Raw genomic sequence first — 15,308 nt, 5'->3', positions numbered from 1 at the left:
ATGGACTGACCTATATCTCTACTCCCAACTTAATCTAAACCTCTAACCAAGCTCTAAGACTTCTTGCCAAAAATAGCCATTTTCTTATTACAAAGCAGTTACTGCTTGCAAAATTAACATAAAGGAAAAAGAAAATGTTTGGGGAAAGAGAAAGTAGATTTGAAGGTGAAAGGTTCAGAAGTAACAGTGAAATAGCTGGAAAAAGTATATAAGTAAGGAGGGAAAAGAAATTTGTGGGTTTTTTTTCCAAACTAAGCATTTAACATTTGTTAAATACTTCAAAAAAATCACAAATTGGTTGTATTTTAAAAAGGATCATTGTTATTTTAATATCTTTTTAAAAAATTATACTGTGTAACCAAAATTATTCTGGTTTGCAAATATAAGTAGTGCCTCTGCTGTGAGTCACTTTTGGAGCACCTAAATCTGTGGACTTCAATTCACAAGTGGTAGATTCTATTTCGCACACTTGAATTTTATGAATTTAATAATCTGCAAAATACTGGCAGTGATTCTCAATATTCAAAGAATCTAAAGCCTTAGTCGAAGCCATTAATTACTTAAACAAATATATCATCTAAATAAACTTCCAAAAATATATCTGAATAGTTGTGATATTTTCTGGAATAATTGTTTTTTGAGGAAAAACTTAATGCCTATTTTGCAAGAGATTATGTATATATGAGGATTATATTCCTAAAACAAGTCCTTCTGTCTATAATAAGAGTCCGAAGTAGTAGAGAACTTAAGGTGAGGGGTCCTCAAACTACAGCCCTTGGGCCAGATGCAGCAGGTGAGGACGCTTATCCCCCTCACCCAGGACTATGAAGTTTCTTTATTTAAAGGCCCACAAAACAAAGTTTTTGTTTTTACTATAGTCCGGCCCTCCAACAGTGTGAGGGACAGTGAACTGGCCCCCTATTTAAAAAGTTTGAGGACCCCTGAATTCTAGTCCATACATTTTATAGAAGAGAAAGAAAAAAAGTAGAAAGTTCGGGCACAGAGGGTGTTAAGGAGCAAAGCTCATATTCAAACTCATGTCTCTGACTGGCAAATCAGTAATCTTTCCACTCTCATCTACTCTCATCCCCAGGCATCTACTCTCATCCTCAGTTGTACTCTTTCTCCCCTGCTTTGATGCTAACTCTCATGGATGATGATGGTGGAAGGACCAGGGCTGTAAGCCAAAAAAGAATTCTACAGACAATATCACTAAACAAATGGTGGCAATATCATCCCAGACTAATTAATCTCAGATGTATCTAGCCAAGTCTTTGAAAAACAGATCCATCACAGCAAGGTTATTCCAAGATAAATCTGTAATCCCTTTTAAGAGATTTTATAGGATTTAGAATGCAAAATTAAAACCCAAGAGCCTGAAACACTGTATAAAATTTGGGTACATTTAATAGTCTTGATTTTGTCTTAATTTTCTGAATCTTTACTATATGCTCTTAAAACTCATTATAAAAATTAATTGGAAATAGTTTTTGGAAATGTGTTAGGTCAAACAGAATTTCTGTCAGTTCTTAAATCACTTACAGAGTATTAAGCATCAATTGTAGCAGTACCAGCATCATAAATGTATATTGTATTGCATACTCATTTTTTAAACTTAATTTCTTTCAGGGCTACAAACTATCCAAATTTATGGGGCACATTTTTCAAGGTCAGTAGTGGATCAGAATTAGATGGATTTATAGGAGCTTAATCCTATTTGTAATACAACCCCCAAAAGTTTGTTAGTCAAGACCTAAGAAGACAACAATAGTCTCAATGCTTTTATCACTTGCCTTAATCATTTATTGAATATATTTATTGAATATATTCACTCTATATGCAATAGAAGAAATTCACATAACAGTAAATTACCTACCTTCTTTATCACCCCGGGCACTACCAACAAGGAATCTGGACACCAAGGGTGTGCTTGATAAGGATAAACAAGTAGAAATAAAAACACTTTGTGTTGGTCTGATTTGTAAAAAGTGTCCCCACAATAAGCCAAATGAAATCATTAGGAATGTCATATAGCATGAGCCTTGCAAGGAGATCTTCCATACCTTAAAGAGAACAAATTTATTTAAATATTTTAATAATTTAATAGATATCTCCTTTTCAAAGCCTGAGATGTTGTATATACAAATAACTCTGGATACATTTAAACTATGTACTGAATGTAGCAACAAAATTTCCCTGGCTAGCAATGCACAATTGAACATGTGCTTACTAAGACCAGAGGCAGTAAGGTGCAGTGAAAAAAAACCTGTGAATTTGCAAACCAGAAGACTGGTCAGGTCAGCTTTCACAAGCCATTGAAAATCTTAGCCTCAAGTTTCTCATCTGTAAAATGGGGATCCCACTGTACTTTATGGGGTTGTTTTGTAAATCAAATGAAATCATGAATATTATAGCGCTTTACAAAGCTTAAAGTGCTAAACAAGCAAAGTGTTATCAGCACTGTCCAGGGCACTCTAAGAGATACAAGAGTTCAACAAACTACTAAGGGCCTTCTACAAAGCTATGTTCTAGGTTCTTCGAGGAATTTCATACAGTCACAGAAGTAAATGAGGAACAGTGCTGTGTCCTGGATAAAGAGCCAGTCTTAGAATCTGAAAGACCAGAGTTTGAGTTCTGCTTTTGGCAAACTTTGGCTGTGCAGCAGTAGATAGGCTACTGTGCTGCTCCAGGCATCTCTTTAAGACATCAATAGCAGAGAAGTGTGATTCTTCCACCAAGTCTTGGTGTTCCATGATATGCATCCATGTTATGTCCCTAACACTATTATTCCCTATCATGTTATATGACTGCACATCATGGGAGTATGAGAATAGCCATGATGAGATAGTAGCATTTTACCAAAGAAAATCTGCATGTGCAAAGGTAGTTGGGCACGGTTTAACCTCTGACACATTTGATGATGAGCAACTCAATTAACCTCTTAGCACCCTGCATAACTCTTTTTCCCCCCCAAGGCAATTGGAATTGTGACTTCCCCCAGAGTCACACAGCTAAGAAGTTAAGTTAAGTGTCTGAGCTCAGATTTTAACTCACTGACTTCAGTGCTGGTACTCTATCCACTACACCAACCAGCTGCCCCACCCTACATAATTTTTAAGAAGATAAAAAAAAAAAAACAAAAAAGCGAAGATAAGCTGCAGAACAAATGACAAGGTACATCGATAAGAATTTCTTTTAGAAATTCTTTATACCAATGAATAATGGGTTTAGTAAAAAAAAATTCACACAATAAGTGATAAAGAAGTCATTACTGAACTTTGTTACAAACAAAGAAGGCACTATTTGAAGCAGGTATTAAGAATTTAAGACAAATAGTAGATCAAAGAATTTGATCAATAACTACAAAATATTAAAATAAGACCTCCAGGGAATCAAGTAGATTTGCAAGAGTGGATTTATAGAAACATGTTAATAAAGATCACAGAGGGCTAAGATTTGAATTAATGATGAGTATATGTGATTTCACTGAAACAGAGATGGCCAAGAGGAACTCTTGGCAATGCATATTTTCAGTTAAATATCCCAAGAAACCATGGACTCAACAAATTTCTATTAGTGATTTCATATCAATTCTATAAAAGAATAGGAGCTAAAAAACTGTGTCTACTTTTCTTTAAAAGATTGTTTTTTAATTCAAAGCTCACAACACATTTTAAAGAATTGCTCAAAATTGTACTTTTGTTTTCAATAGAGAAATGGAAGAAAATAAATGTTTGCTGAATACCATTATACCCATCATCCTGGCAAAGATACAACGTAGCATATCAATAAATTTCTCACCCACAAAGGACTTAACAATGTAATACACAAAATGTGCAACATGAGAAATATCAAATATAAAATATGATTTAAATCATAATCTGAATCTACCCTATAACAGATGTGACATATTTGCCAACTCCCTATAAGAGATGTGACATATTTGCCAAATGAGTGATTTTAACATTTAGGAAAGATACTGGTAACAGGGGAGGCAGCATGAGTTCAAATCCTGCTACTAGCATTCATTACTTCTGTCATCTCAGACAAATTAATTAATCTTCCTGGTCCTTAGTTTCCTTATATTTAATTTAAGAGAGCTGGATCATATTGCCTCTGTGGTCCCTTCTCTCTCTAAATCTATGATCTTAATTATTAGAAAAGCTCAAAGGAAGAAGACATTATTTCAAAATTATGGAATCTATTTTTTAAGGAAATTTTTAGGTAATTTAAAATAATTATAAAATTTTTCTATTAAAAAAAGAACTTCTCTTTTTCAATTTAAAATCAGACTAAGAAGATACACAGTTTTTTTGTTTTTTGTTTTTAAATAACTTTTTATTGACAGAACCCATGCCAGGGTAATTTTTTACAACATTATCCCTTGCACTCACTTCTATTCCGATTTTTCCCCTCCCCCAAATGGCAAGCAGTCCTATCCATGTTAAATATGTCATAGGATAGAAGATGCACAGTTTTAAAAGTTACATTTCATTAAGAGATTCCCAGAATACTGAATAGCCACAAGATGGCAGCAAATATTTATGTGGCAACATGGAAATTGGCTCATTTGAGGATATAAAACAAAACATGAAATGATGTTAACGGAATATGAAATTTTTTAAATGGAAAGGACAGAATTTATTTAGTCTAACCTCTCTTTTTATCTATGAAGCCCAGAACAGAGGTAAAGGATGTACAGTTAGTTCATTTCAATAAACACATAAGGTTTTCTTAGATTTGCCATACTTAGGTATTCTAAGATTTATCCCAAGTGTTTTTCATTAAACATGAGTAAGTAGATGTGGTATCTTTTATTAAGTAGATATGACTGTGAGGCTATTCAAAATAAAAAAATAAAACATGGAAAAAATAGAGATGATGAGATATAGAAAAGCCTACACACACACACACACATACACACACACACACACACACACACACATCAAATTAGTTCTGGGTACTTTTGAGACTTGAAAGCAGCAGTTTTCAATTCTTTAAAGTTCATTTCAATGAAACCAAAGATCCTCAAATATTGCTTCCCTGAATAAGTACAATGATTCTATTTTTGCTTAGGTGAAATGAAATAGCATAAATATAGGGGGTTAATTTAATTTCATAAATATTCATAAAGTTTCTATTATGTGTAAAAACTGTGTATTAGGCTCTAGACATACAAGCATTTAAAAAAAATAATCCTTTTTCCTGATCACAAGATATTCACAAAAGAGACAGTTAAATACTTAAATGAATCTGTGCACTCACTACACTATTATAAGATCATATCACTTCAAACTCCTCTGTATAATTCATATCCATATTTTCCCATTCACTATCTATAGAAGCTACTTCCAAAAAGCTGAAAAACTGTTTCATAATATAAAGGCTAAGTCTTGTTACTAGATAACCCATTTTCTTTTTCAAGTTTTACATATCCTTAAGAAATCATTTTATTCCTTTTCTCAGACATAAACCATTTTTGGCAATATACTATAATCTACTTCTACCTATCATATATCTTACATTAACTTCTAGGAAATTTTATTCTTGTAAGGAATTCCAAAAACAAATAAAAAGGTATGATCACAATATAAACACTTACTGTTACCAAAGCACTTGAAGAACTTTTGTAGAATTCACTATAGGAATCAACAATTTAAAGTGATTCAGAAAGACTTTACAAAAGAAATAAATAATAGTTGGAGCCAAAGCATCAGAGTGGTAGGAAGTAAAGTGAATTCCACTCTTTCCCAAATGACTCCTGAAAAAAAGATTTTAAAAATGTACCAGACTAAATCCTTATCAGGAAATTCAAGAAAATCACGAGTCATTTTTCCAAATCAGGCTGGGAACGAGAGACAGAGAGGACTGCAGATACAGTAAATGACAATGTCTAACTAGGAGTACTTTGTGAAACCTAGCATAAAGAAAGGTTGTTTACTAGGGCAAAAGAGTATTATGCATGGAGGAGTTTAACTTGAGCACAAGAGTCTGCACAGTAGGAGCCAACTGGCAGTTCTGAGCCACAGATCCGTGGTAGACTGAAGAGGAGGCCTATGCTTTGGGGTGGTATTCAAAAGTGAGGAGTATATAGGACTTAGATTATGAACTGAGCAAGAAGTAAGAAGCAAGCAGAAGCTGTGTCACTTGTACCCTAGGAACATAATGAGGTTTTAGTTCCAACTTCTAGCCTGGTCTAAAGTTTGCATCAGAAAAAGCAGGCCAGGAATCTCAAACCAAAGTTAAGTTTATAGCTCTTTACCTCCAAACCAATAGAGCTGTCCAACTGACTAATAATGACTGATCCCAGAAGCAGTCTATTCAAACACCAAATGGGGCAAGCCCTTTGGACTACTGCTCAATCCATGTCAGAAACTTACAGATTCAGATCAGAGAAACAGCGATCAGACTGTGCCCTAAGCAATCTACTTTAGGAGTGCTAATAGCCTACAGGTCCCTGCTGAAACTCTCCTTGAAACAACATAGTCAAAAAACAACAGGACTAGCCCAAACATTCCTGCTCCAAGTGGGCAGAGCCTGAACTCTAACAAAATCTGAAGTCAGGAAGAAGGAAGAAGAAAGGAGATGAGCAGAGAAACAAAAAAAGAATCCAATTAAAAAAAATTATTATGGTGACAAGGATGTTCAAGACACAAACCCTTTAAAAGAGAATGATTCTAAACTATTTACAAGCAAAGCCTTCAAAGAAAAACAGCTTGGGCAAAATTTTGACTAGAATTCTTGGAAAAGATGAAGAAAAAAATTTTTTTTAATTTAAAAAGAGTTAAATATGTTCTTATAAATAACATAAAAGCGTGAGAAGGAAAAACTAGAAAATAAATGAGAACTAAGAACTCAGGGGGAATATGAAAAATATAAACCCTGCTTAAACAACAAACTGCTAAAAAAATTAGAACAGCCCAAATCCAAAGGCTGCCCATAGGAAAACAAGAAATATTAAAACAAAGTGTTTTTTTTTTAAAGAAAAAGAAAAGTAATTAAAAACTATTGACCTGGAGAAGATATCAAGGTGAAAAAAATTAAGAACTGGACTATCTGCCATGAAAAGAGCCTAAGCATCCTTTTTTTTTTTTTTCAAGAAACCTTAAAAGAAAACTGCCCAGATATTTTAGAACCAGAGAACAAAATGAAAATTAAAAAAAAAAAATTCACTGATCACCACCTCCTGAAAGAAATGCCAAAACAAAAACTCCCAGGATCTCCCAAATCTAGAACTTTCAGGTTAAAGAAAAAACACTGTAAACAGTCAGAAAAAAAGAATTCAAGTATCAAGGAGTCATAATCAGGATCACACAAGACAGCAAACACCACTATAAAGAAATGGAGAGCCAAGAGAATTATATCTCAGAAAGTAAAGGATAGAGGCTTATAGTCAAGAATGACGTACTCAGCAAACCTAAGTATAATCCTACAGAAGAAAAGATGGATTTGTGATGAAACATAGGACTTATGATAAAAAAAAAACAGCTACATAGAAACTATGAAATTCAAAAAAGTCAAGAGAAACACGAAGTTTAACAAGAGCAAGAAATCATAAGGTACTGAACAAGGAAATGGCTTAATTCTAATAAGGGCAGATGACACATGTGCCTTTCCTGAACTCTTATCATTATCAGGGGCAATAGACAGAGTTTAATTAGGGGCTGAGAGTAGTTCTGTTATGTCTTGAGTATTTAAAAAAAAAACTAGAAAGGGAAGGAAAGAAGAAGTCATTAGGGGACAAAAGGAAATTAGGGAGAATTATCTTACATATCATACAAATAGAAGTCTATATGAACAAGTGTCAGGTGATTCTTGAACCTCACTCTCATCTGAAATATCAAAAAACGAATAAGCAGGCACACAGTGTTGGATACAAAAATAAAATTTCACTCAACAAGAAAACAGAGAGAAAAGAGAGAAAGTAGAAAAAGAGGAAAAGTAGATTTGAGGAGGGATTAATCCCAAGCAAAACATATTAACTAAAGCTTACAAAAATATTTCTGCAGCAGCAAAGAATGGGAGCCTGAAAAAGTACTCATCAATTGGGGAAAAAGCTATACAAGTTATGGTATATAATGTGATGGAATATTATTTTGTACTATAACAAATGAAGGGTATGGTTTCAGAGATAAATGAGAAAACCTGTATGAACTGACAATGAAATAAGCAAAAGTAGGAGAACAATTTTTATAATGACAATAATAATATAAAGATGAAACTCTGAAAGATTAACAATGATAAGCATATTGACCAACCAGGATTCCAGAGGATTGATGATGGCATATGCCACCTATTCATTTCTTCATAGGGAAATGAAAAGTAAGTGCAGAATGTGATTATATTTTCTTTTGGAAATATTCAATGTGGAAATTTGTTTTGCTTGACTATATATGTTAAAAGGAATTTTGCTTTTTTCTGAGGTTGGAAGGAAGAAAAGATAGGTAACAGGGCAATTTATTAAAGAAGACAGAATAGGGTGGGACAGAAGTCACTTATACATGTAGAAGGGGTTTACATTGCTAAGAAGGGTCACCTCCTCATTTGGATCAGGTTTGAAGGAAATAATGGTCTCTGGATTATGTGAGATGAGAAGGAAGGGAGAAAACAGAGTTATTGGCAAATAGCATCAATATTTTCAGGGAAACATGAGGCAAGGTTCTCCATTAAGAGAGTGGATGTTGGGGAAACCACTGGAGGTTTGAGAAAGGATGAGTGGGAAAGTGAGTTAATGTGGGGGATTAAAAAGATTGCCTCACAGCAAAGAGGGCTCACTTGAAGTTATATAACATAAATCTGTAGAGGACTCAACACAATTTCATCATTTTCTCCATCTTCATTCAGGAGCATATATGTTGCAGGAAAGGCAGCAGGGACTGAGAATGAGCCAAGGCTGAAGCTTGACAGGGCATTATTGGTTATATGATAAAAATCAACTTCTCAAGAAAAGAAGATTATATAGAGTTGAATTGGTTCACTAAGGAATCAAGACAGGGAAAGGAAGCTAGTGAAGCTAGTGCAGGGCTGAAAGCCTGAAAGAACTGAGAGGCTGAGGGGCTAGTAGTCATACTGAGAATGAAGAACTTTTGTGGAGTTGCAAGGCTGAAAGTGGAAGGAGGGGAAGCAGAGAATAATAGCAGACTTACCAGATAAAGGAATTTCAGTTAATGCACAAAGTAATGCGTTTGGGGTGATAGCAAGGTCAAGGGTAAAATCATCTTTGTGTGTGGCTGAGAAGTGATGGAAGAGTATGTCATATGAAGAAAGGAAATTCAGGAGTTTTTAGGGAAAATCAATATGTATATGAAAGGGAAGAGCTGAAAAAATAAAGATTGTGAGCCAGGCACTGAACTCACTGAAGAAAGAAAGGGAACATCCAGTAGATTGGTAAATAGCAACCAGAATTTTGATCAGATGTGAGATATGTTTTGAGTAAGCTAAGATGAAAAAAAGATACAATGGTGGTGGAGGAAGAACCTGGAAGTGAGGGGAGAACAAGGAGTCTTCCAACTCACCCATCTCAATCAGTGAGGAATAGTGAAAATATCACTAACACTGGAAAGAGAGAACAGGGAGGTTATATGAACAGGAAGGAGCCAGATCTTAATGAGAACCAGAAGATGAGGCTTGAGGAAGGGAGACCAATTATAGAGCTATTGAAAAAGATGATAATGATGGTAGTTTCGATAGAGAATAGAGGATGGATAAGTGAACAGTAACAGAAGTAGAATCAACAATATTAAACAATTAATTGTATATGACAGCTGGGGGGATGTGAGGAGTCAAAAATGACTCTTAGATTGTAAACCTGGATAACTGAATGGCGGTGTCTCAACATAAATAGGAAAAATTAAGAAAGAGATGGATTGTGGTGTAAAAAGGGAAGAAAAAAGTCTTGTTTCTGATATTTCGAGTTGGAGGTACCTATGAAAAATCAGTAGAAAAATGTCTAGTAAGTAGTTGATGAGATGGGACTTTGAAGATCCTGTGGAGATGTATAGTTATTTGGATAGAAGTTATAACCAAATCCATAGCAACTGAAAAGATCACTGGAAGAATGTAGAAAGACAGAGAAGAATCCCAGATAGAACAATGCAATATATCCACAAATAAGAGAGTAGAACAAAAATGGTGATCTCATCAAAGGAACCTGAGTGACCAGATAAGCAGAAGAAGAAAAAGAAAAATAATGTAACAAAGACCTAGAAAGTAGAGAATATCCAGGAGGAAAAAGTAGTCATATCTAAAAGTGATATGGCTATCTCAGGAGATAACAGATTTTCCTTAATTTTAGCTCTTCAAACTTAAGATTGGAATACTCTTTTGTCCAGTATGTAATCGGATGGAGGGGTGGGAGGTAGGATTCTTGTTCAGATACTGTTAGTCTAGTCAGCCTTTGAGTTCACATCTAATTCTTAGATTCTATTACTGTAATTTATTCAAATTTCTTTATTTTCTACATAAGGAAACTGAACCCTACAGAAAGAAAATTACTTGCTGCAGGTCCCAAAGATGTTATAAAATGGCAAACCCCTAATTTGAATCCTAATATTCTGTTTTTCAGATCTAGTACTATTTCCAATAAATCCACTGCCACCTATATATAAATAATAATAATAAATAATAAAACGTGGCAGAGATGAAGAAAATAAAATGGAGCAATATCTCATTACTAGAAAATAGAAGAATTGGAGAGGCAGAACTTTAAAGGCAAAAATATAAAGTCTTTAAAATAGCAGCTTTTAATTTACTGCCAAATTTCTATTGCTAAAGAATACAGTATTGAAAAGAATATTTCTTAGCATGGATTAATTTAGAAGAGAATAACCATCTCCTTTTAAAATTTTAATAACTCCTCAGATACAAAATTTTAACTACTCACTTTTCAAATACTTTTTGAGAATATATTTTAGAATTACTTATAAGGGTATACCATTTAGAATTTTATTTCTATTTGTAACATAGCTTTTCAACTTTTTAAAATTCAAATTTTCAATATTAACTTTATTATTGCTCAATCACGGTCTAAAAAAGTCTGATCAATTTAAATTTTTAGATCTCATTTATATGCAGCTTCTTCCATTGGACTGTTATTTCCTCTTAATGTTAGCTATCATTGTTTCTTAATACGCTTCTTTGTTTAGACTATTTGATTATGTAGTTTAAAGCATATAGTTCTAAAGTGAACAAAGTTTTAAACAAAGATGAATGGCCCCTAAACACGGTAGATCCCAGAACATTGTACTAAGTATTTCAAATACACAATATGATTTGAAGAGCAAATTCTCAAATACCTTTCTCAACTTTTCAGGGGAAAACTCCAAGCCCACAAGAAACAAAGTAAAGAATACACCAAATTCTCCTAAGGTCTCCACTTGCACAATAGACTGTAATACAAAGACATAAAAATGATATATTGAATATATTAATATAAATGTATGCATGAATTTAAATGATTGTGATCAATATATTAATTGCCTTAATTACATATAATTATGTCATCATGTGAAAATTTAAATATAAATTAATTTATACATTAACATATTATATCATATATTAATAATTAACTTATGTTGATTTAACTATAAACATAATAAATAACTATAATATAATAAACCTCTATTTTAAAATTTGTTACTGGTTGATTTAATGGGTCTGTCCTAATATTCTGATAAAATATAAGTGAGATGAAATTCCCATTAAAAGCAAGTCTCCATTTTTGAGGCAAATTTTTCTTTTTAAGAACTAAATTGTCAACAATATAAATTATATTTTAACTTCAATAGCCAAGTACTTTGTTTCCAAATGTATTTTATCAAACATTAAAAATGAAGTAAACATTTGTAAACACAAAGAAAATTAGCTTTTCATTTCTAAAAAAATTCTTAAATTCAAAAGCACTTTTGAAACTGCTTAGAAATACAGTTATTTAAAAGTAATGCTTTATTACTATTTTTAAAAGAAATTAATGAATGCAATATAAATCAACCTAACATACTGACATCATGAAGATTTTTATAAAGGAATCCTGCAGAAGATGTAAGTATTGCTGTACGAGGAACTGATAAACTTTTCCCGTTTTCTCTCTTCCAAATGACACTAAAACACAACTAGAACATGAGGTGTGCTAGTCAAAAACACACTTTGACTTTTGACTAGTCAGATAAAAGAAAAAATTATCAGGATTAATCCCTCATTTATATGACAACCCTTCAAAAACTTAAAGGCAGCTTCCAATTCCCTCCTTCCTTTGAAATACTCATATTGTTTTTAATTGCTATCATGACAGGTCTCAACTAAGAACTAAACTCCCTCTCTCATGAAGGATTTTCCCTGAAAGAAGTAAAACCATCTAAAAGGTTAACTGTGACTGATAATACACAACACTTTTTCACTTTTATAATTAATTTTTTTTAACAGAAAAACGATGTGTACTTTAACAAATTCACACCACTATCATTCACTGTTTTTGGCATCAGTGGTTTTTCTGCCTTTTAACATTCATTATTTTTATTCATGTAATTTTTAATGATCATGTATATTTTGTTGATCAGTTGCCTCTACTTTGAATAATTTCATATAAGTCTTATTATTTTCTCTTAATTCTTCATTTTCATATTCTTATGTTGCACTAATTCTGCAATGCATTCTTACATATCAGTTTCTTTATCCACTCCTAAATCACTGGATACAAATTTTGTTTCCAGTTTTTTTTTGTTATCACAAGTACCATTATTATAAATATTTTGGAAGGAACTGAGCAGTGATTGCACTGGAATGTTAATTTGAAACTGTACTTTAACTCATAATGACCATTTCTTTGTTCAAGATTTATATGTTAAGATTGTCTTAGGACAGAAACATATTGGAAGATATGGGTGAACTATAACACTTTGGACACATCTCTCAGTCTCTAAAATAGGCTTGCGTATTAAAATAGGATTAAATTAAAGTCAGCATTTTTATGGTGCTCCATATAACAGAGTACTTTATATGTTATCTCATTTGATTTCCAGACAACATTATGAGAATTGTGCTATTATGATGTCCATTTTATAGGTAAGGACTGAGATTAAGGGAGTTTAAGTAACTTAACTTGGCCAACACAGCTGCTAAGTTACAGAAGTATCTGAGATAGGATTCAAACCCAGACTTTCTGATGAGTTTTTTGATAGAACTGTTCCTAAAATATAGTATTAATCTTTTTCTTCTGATGGTTATATGTTCTTATGCCTGATAGAAAAGTCGGCATATTCTTAAAATTATTTCTCTTCAAAAGACCTCCACATCCAAATAAATAGAGATAAGAGAACTTTTAAATCCTTACAAAAAATTACTCAGAGCAGAAATTTGACTAAAAGACTAAGTCTGAGATTTTTGTATATGTCTGTTCCCATATGTATCTGTCACATATATTATATATAGTAATCTTTAAACTCTAATAGCTAAAGTTACCTACCAGGTCAGAAAATAAGCCAAATTTCAGTACCACTAGATCAATGGGAATCCAAGGGGGGAACAACTCTAAACAAAGAATATTATTCCTAAGCCTATGAGCCTTGTAACAAGACTTTTTCCCTCCCTTAATTTTAGGGAAATATCTTTATTTTTATCCTTGCAGCAAACTACCTGAGACTGATGGCCCAGTCTGTAAGCAGGAAGTTAATAGTTCCCAGTCCTCTACATTATTATGGCTTGCTATCTAGGAATTTCCAATCTGCTAAAATTGAGTAGTTTGATATTTTCTTCATTGCTGGTCAATTCTTTAAGTTTCTATCAATCTGTTCTGTATTTAGATTTAAAAAAAAAAAAGCCTAAGTCCGACTTAAAAACGAGTAGTTCCTCCACAGTAAAGAAGTATGTGACCTGGCACCCACAAGATTATGTGATGATTAGTTCTGATGGATGTGGCTCTCTTCAACAATGAAATGAGTCAAACCAGTTCCAATTATTTAGTGATGAAGAGACCCATTTACACCCAAAGAGAGGACAGTGGAAACTGAGTTTGGTTCACAACATAGCATTTTCACGCTTTCTGTTGTTGCTTGCTTGCATTTTATTTTGCTTCTCACTTATTTTCCTGGTTTGATTTGAATTTTCTTGTGTGGCAAGATAATTGTATAAATATGTATGCATGCATATATTGGATTTAACATATATTTGTTTGACATATATTGGACTACTCGCCATCTAGGGGAGGAGGTGGGGTGTTGGGGGTCTTGGCCCCAACTCCCGAGTGGGAGTGTTCGAGTGGAACAGGCCTTATGTGACCAGCACTGCCTGTCCATCTGAATAGCAAAGACTGTGTAATGAAGGGGGAGAGCCAGGGTGGTGTGAGACTGATTTATTACAAAGACCGCAAGTCTTTTTATCTCCTCGGTGCCTGCTTCTAGTTCCTATATAAGCACATTTTAACCTATAGTAAATACATGATTCTCTACAGGAAGCTACACGCAGCTATAATATGAGCATTCCTTTCCTAATAGGGATGTGGTCAGTGTTCTCTCCTCCAAGGTTCAGCACGCCTCTCCTGGGAACTGCCATGTTGCTTCTTCGGGTGGGACCCCTTCCCCCCAATGCCATCTTGTTCACCCTTAGAAGGCTACCCTCAGTTTACCTGAGCCATGGACTGGCGGGGAGTTGGCAAGTCCTCTTACAGTAAGGAAAGAGGGAGAAAATTGGAACACAAGGTTTTGCAAGGGCTAATGATAATTGTCCACATATATGTTTTGCAAAATAAAAAGCTTTAATAAAGGGGGAAAAAAAAGAAGTATGTGACCACAAGATCACAAGTATCTTATCTCCCCCAAGTGCTTGACTTCTTGCTCAAGAATTCTTTTGGTCATTTTGAAGTGTTTGACCCAAATTAGTTACTAAATACTTTCTCAATGTCAGTGAATTCTTAGTAACAGGGAACAAGAAAAGAATTATAGAGTTTAAAGCAAAAATAGAGTAAATGTGCTAGCAACAATTCCCCCGACCAAACAAGGAAGATGTACACTTCAGGGTGAAGTGTGCCTACCACCTCCAAAAGAAAACAACAACAGCAAAAATGCTACATTTATTTCTGATTAATATCCTTCTTGAAGGAATTGTCTAAGTTTAACTGAGAATGTGAGTGTCCATAAACATACTCTTTAAGAAACATGCTGATTTTTTTTTTTTTAAAAGGAAAACAACCCATTTGTTCAAAAATATTTACAGCAGCTCTTTTTGTGGTGACTGAGAACTGGAAACTGAAGGGATGTCCAACAATTGAGGAACTTTTAAATAAGCTGTGATAAATGATTATGATAGAATGTATATGA

The 15,308-nt window shown here is 33.6% G+C and overlaps 1 protein-coding gene across 3 annotated transcripts in view; it reads right to left on the bottom strand.

Moving 5' to 3' along the window:
- The window catches only part of TMCO3 (transmembrane and coiled-coil domains 3), a 66,664-nt gene that overhangs the window by 25,883 nt on the left and 25,473 nt on the right, over positions 1-15,308 (bottom strand). For all 3 annotated transcript variants that reach the window (XR_007951758.1, XM_051984243.1, XM_051984242.1), the window contains exons 6-7: positions 11,295-11,387; positions 1,877-2,063 (exon numbers count right to left, since the gene is read on the bottom strand). Coding sequence is in view for 2 of the 3 variants with exons in the window: in XM_051984243.1 (XP_051840203.1) it covers positions 1,877-2,063; positions 11,295-11,387 (280 nt within the window). In the remaining variant the exon portion in view is untranslated. The remainder of the gene's footprint in view (positions 1-1,876; positions 2,064-11,294; positions 11,388-15,308) is intronic.

This window comes from Antechinus flavipes, chromosome 3 (assembly GCF_016432865.1).
Source record: "Antechinus flavipes isolate AdamAnt ecotype Samford, QLD, Australia chromosome 3, AdamAnt_v2, whole genome shotgun sequence".
In the NCBI taxonomy this organism is placed as follows: Eukaryota; Metazoa; Chordata; class Mammalia; order Dasyuromorphia; family Dasyuridae; genus Antechinus; species Antechinus flavipes.
The sequence above is the reverse complement of the archived record's forward strand: the minus strand, read 5'-3'. Positions and strand labels throughout refer to the sequence as shown.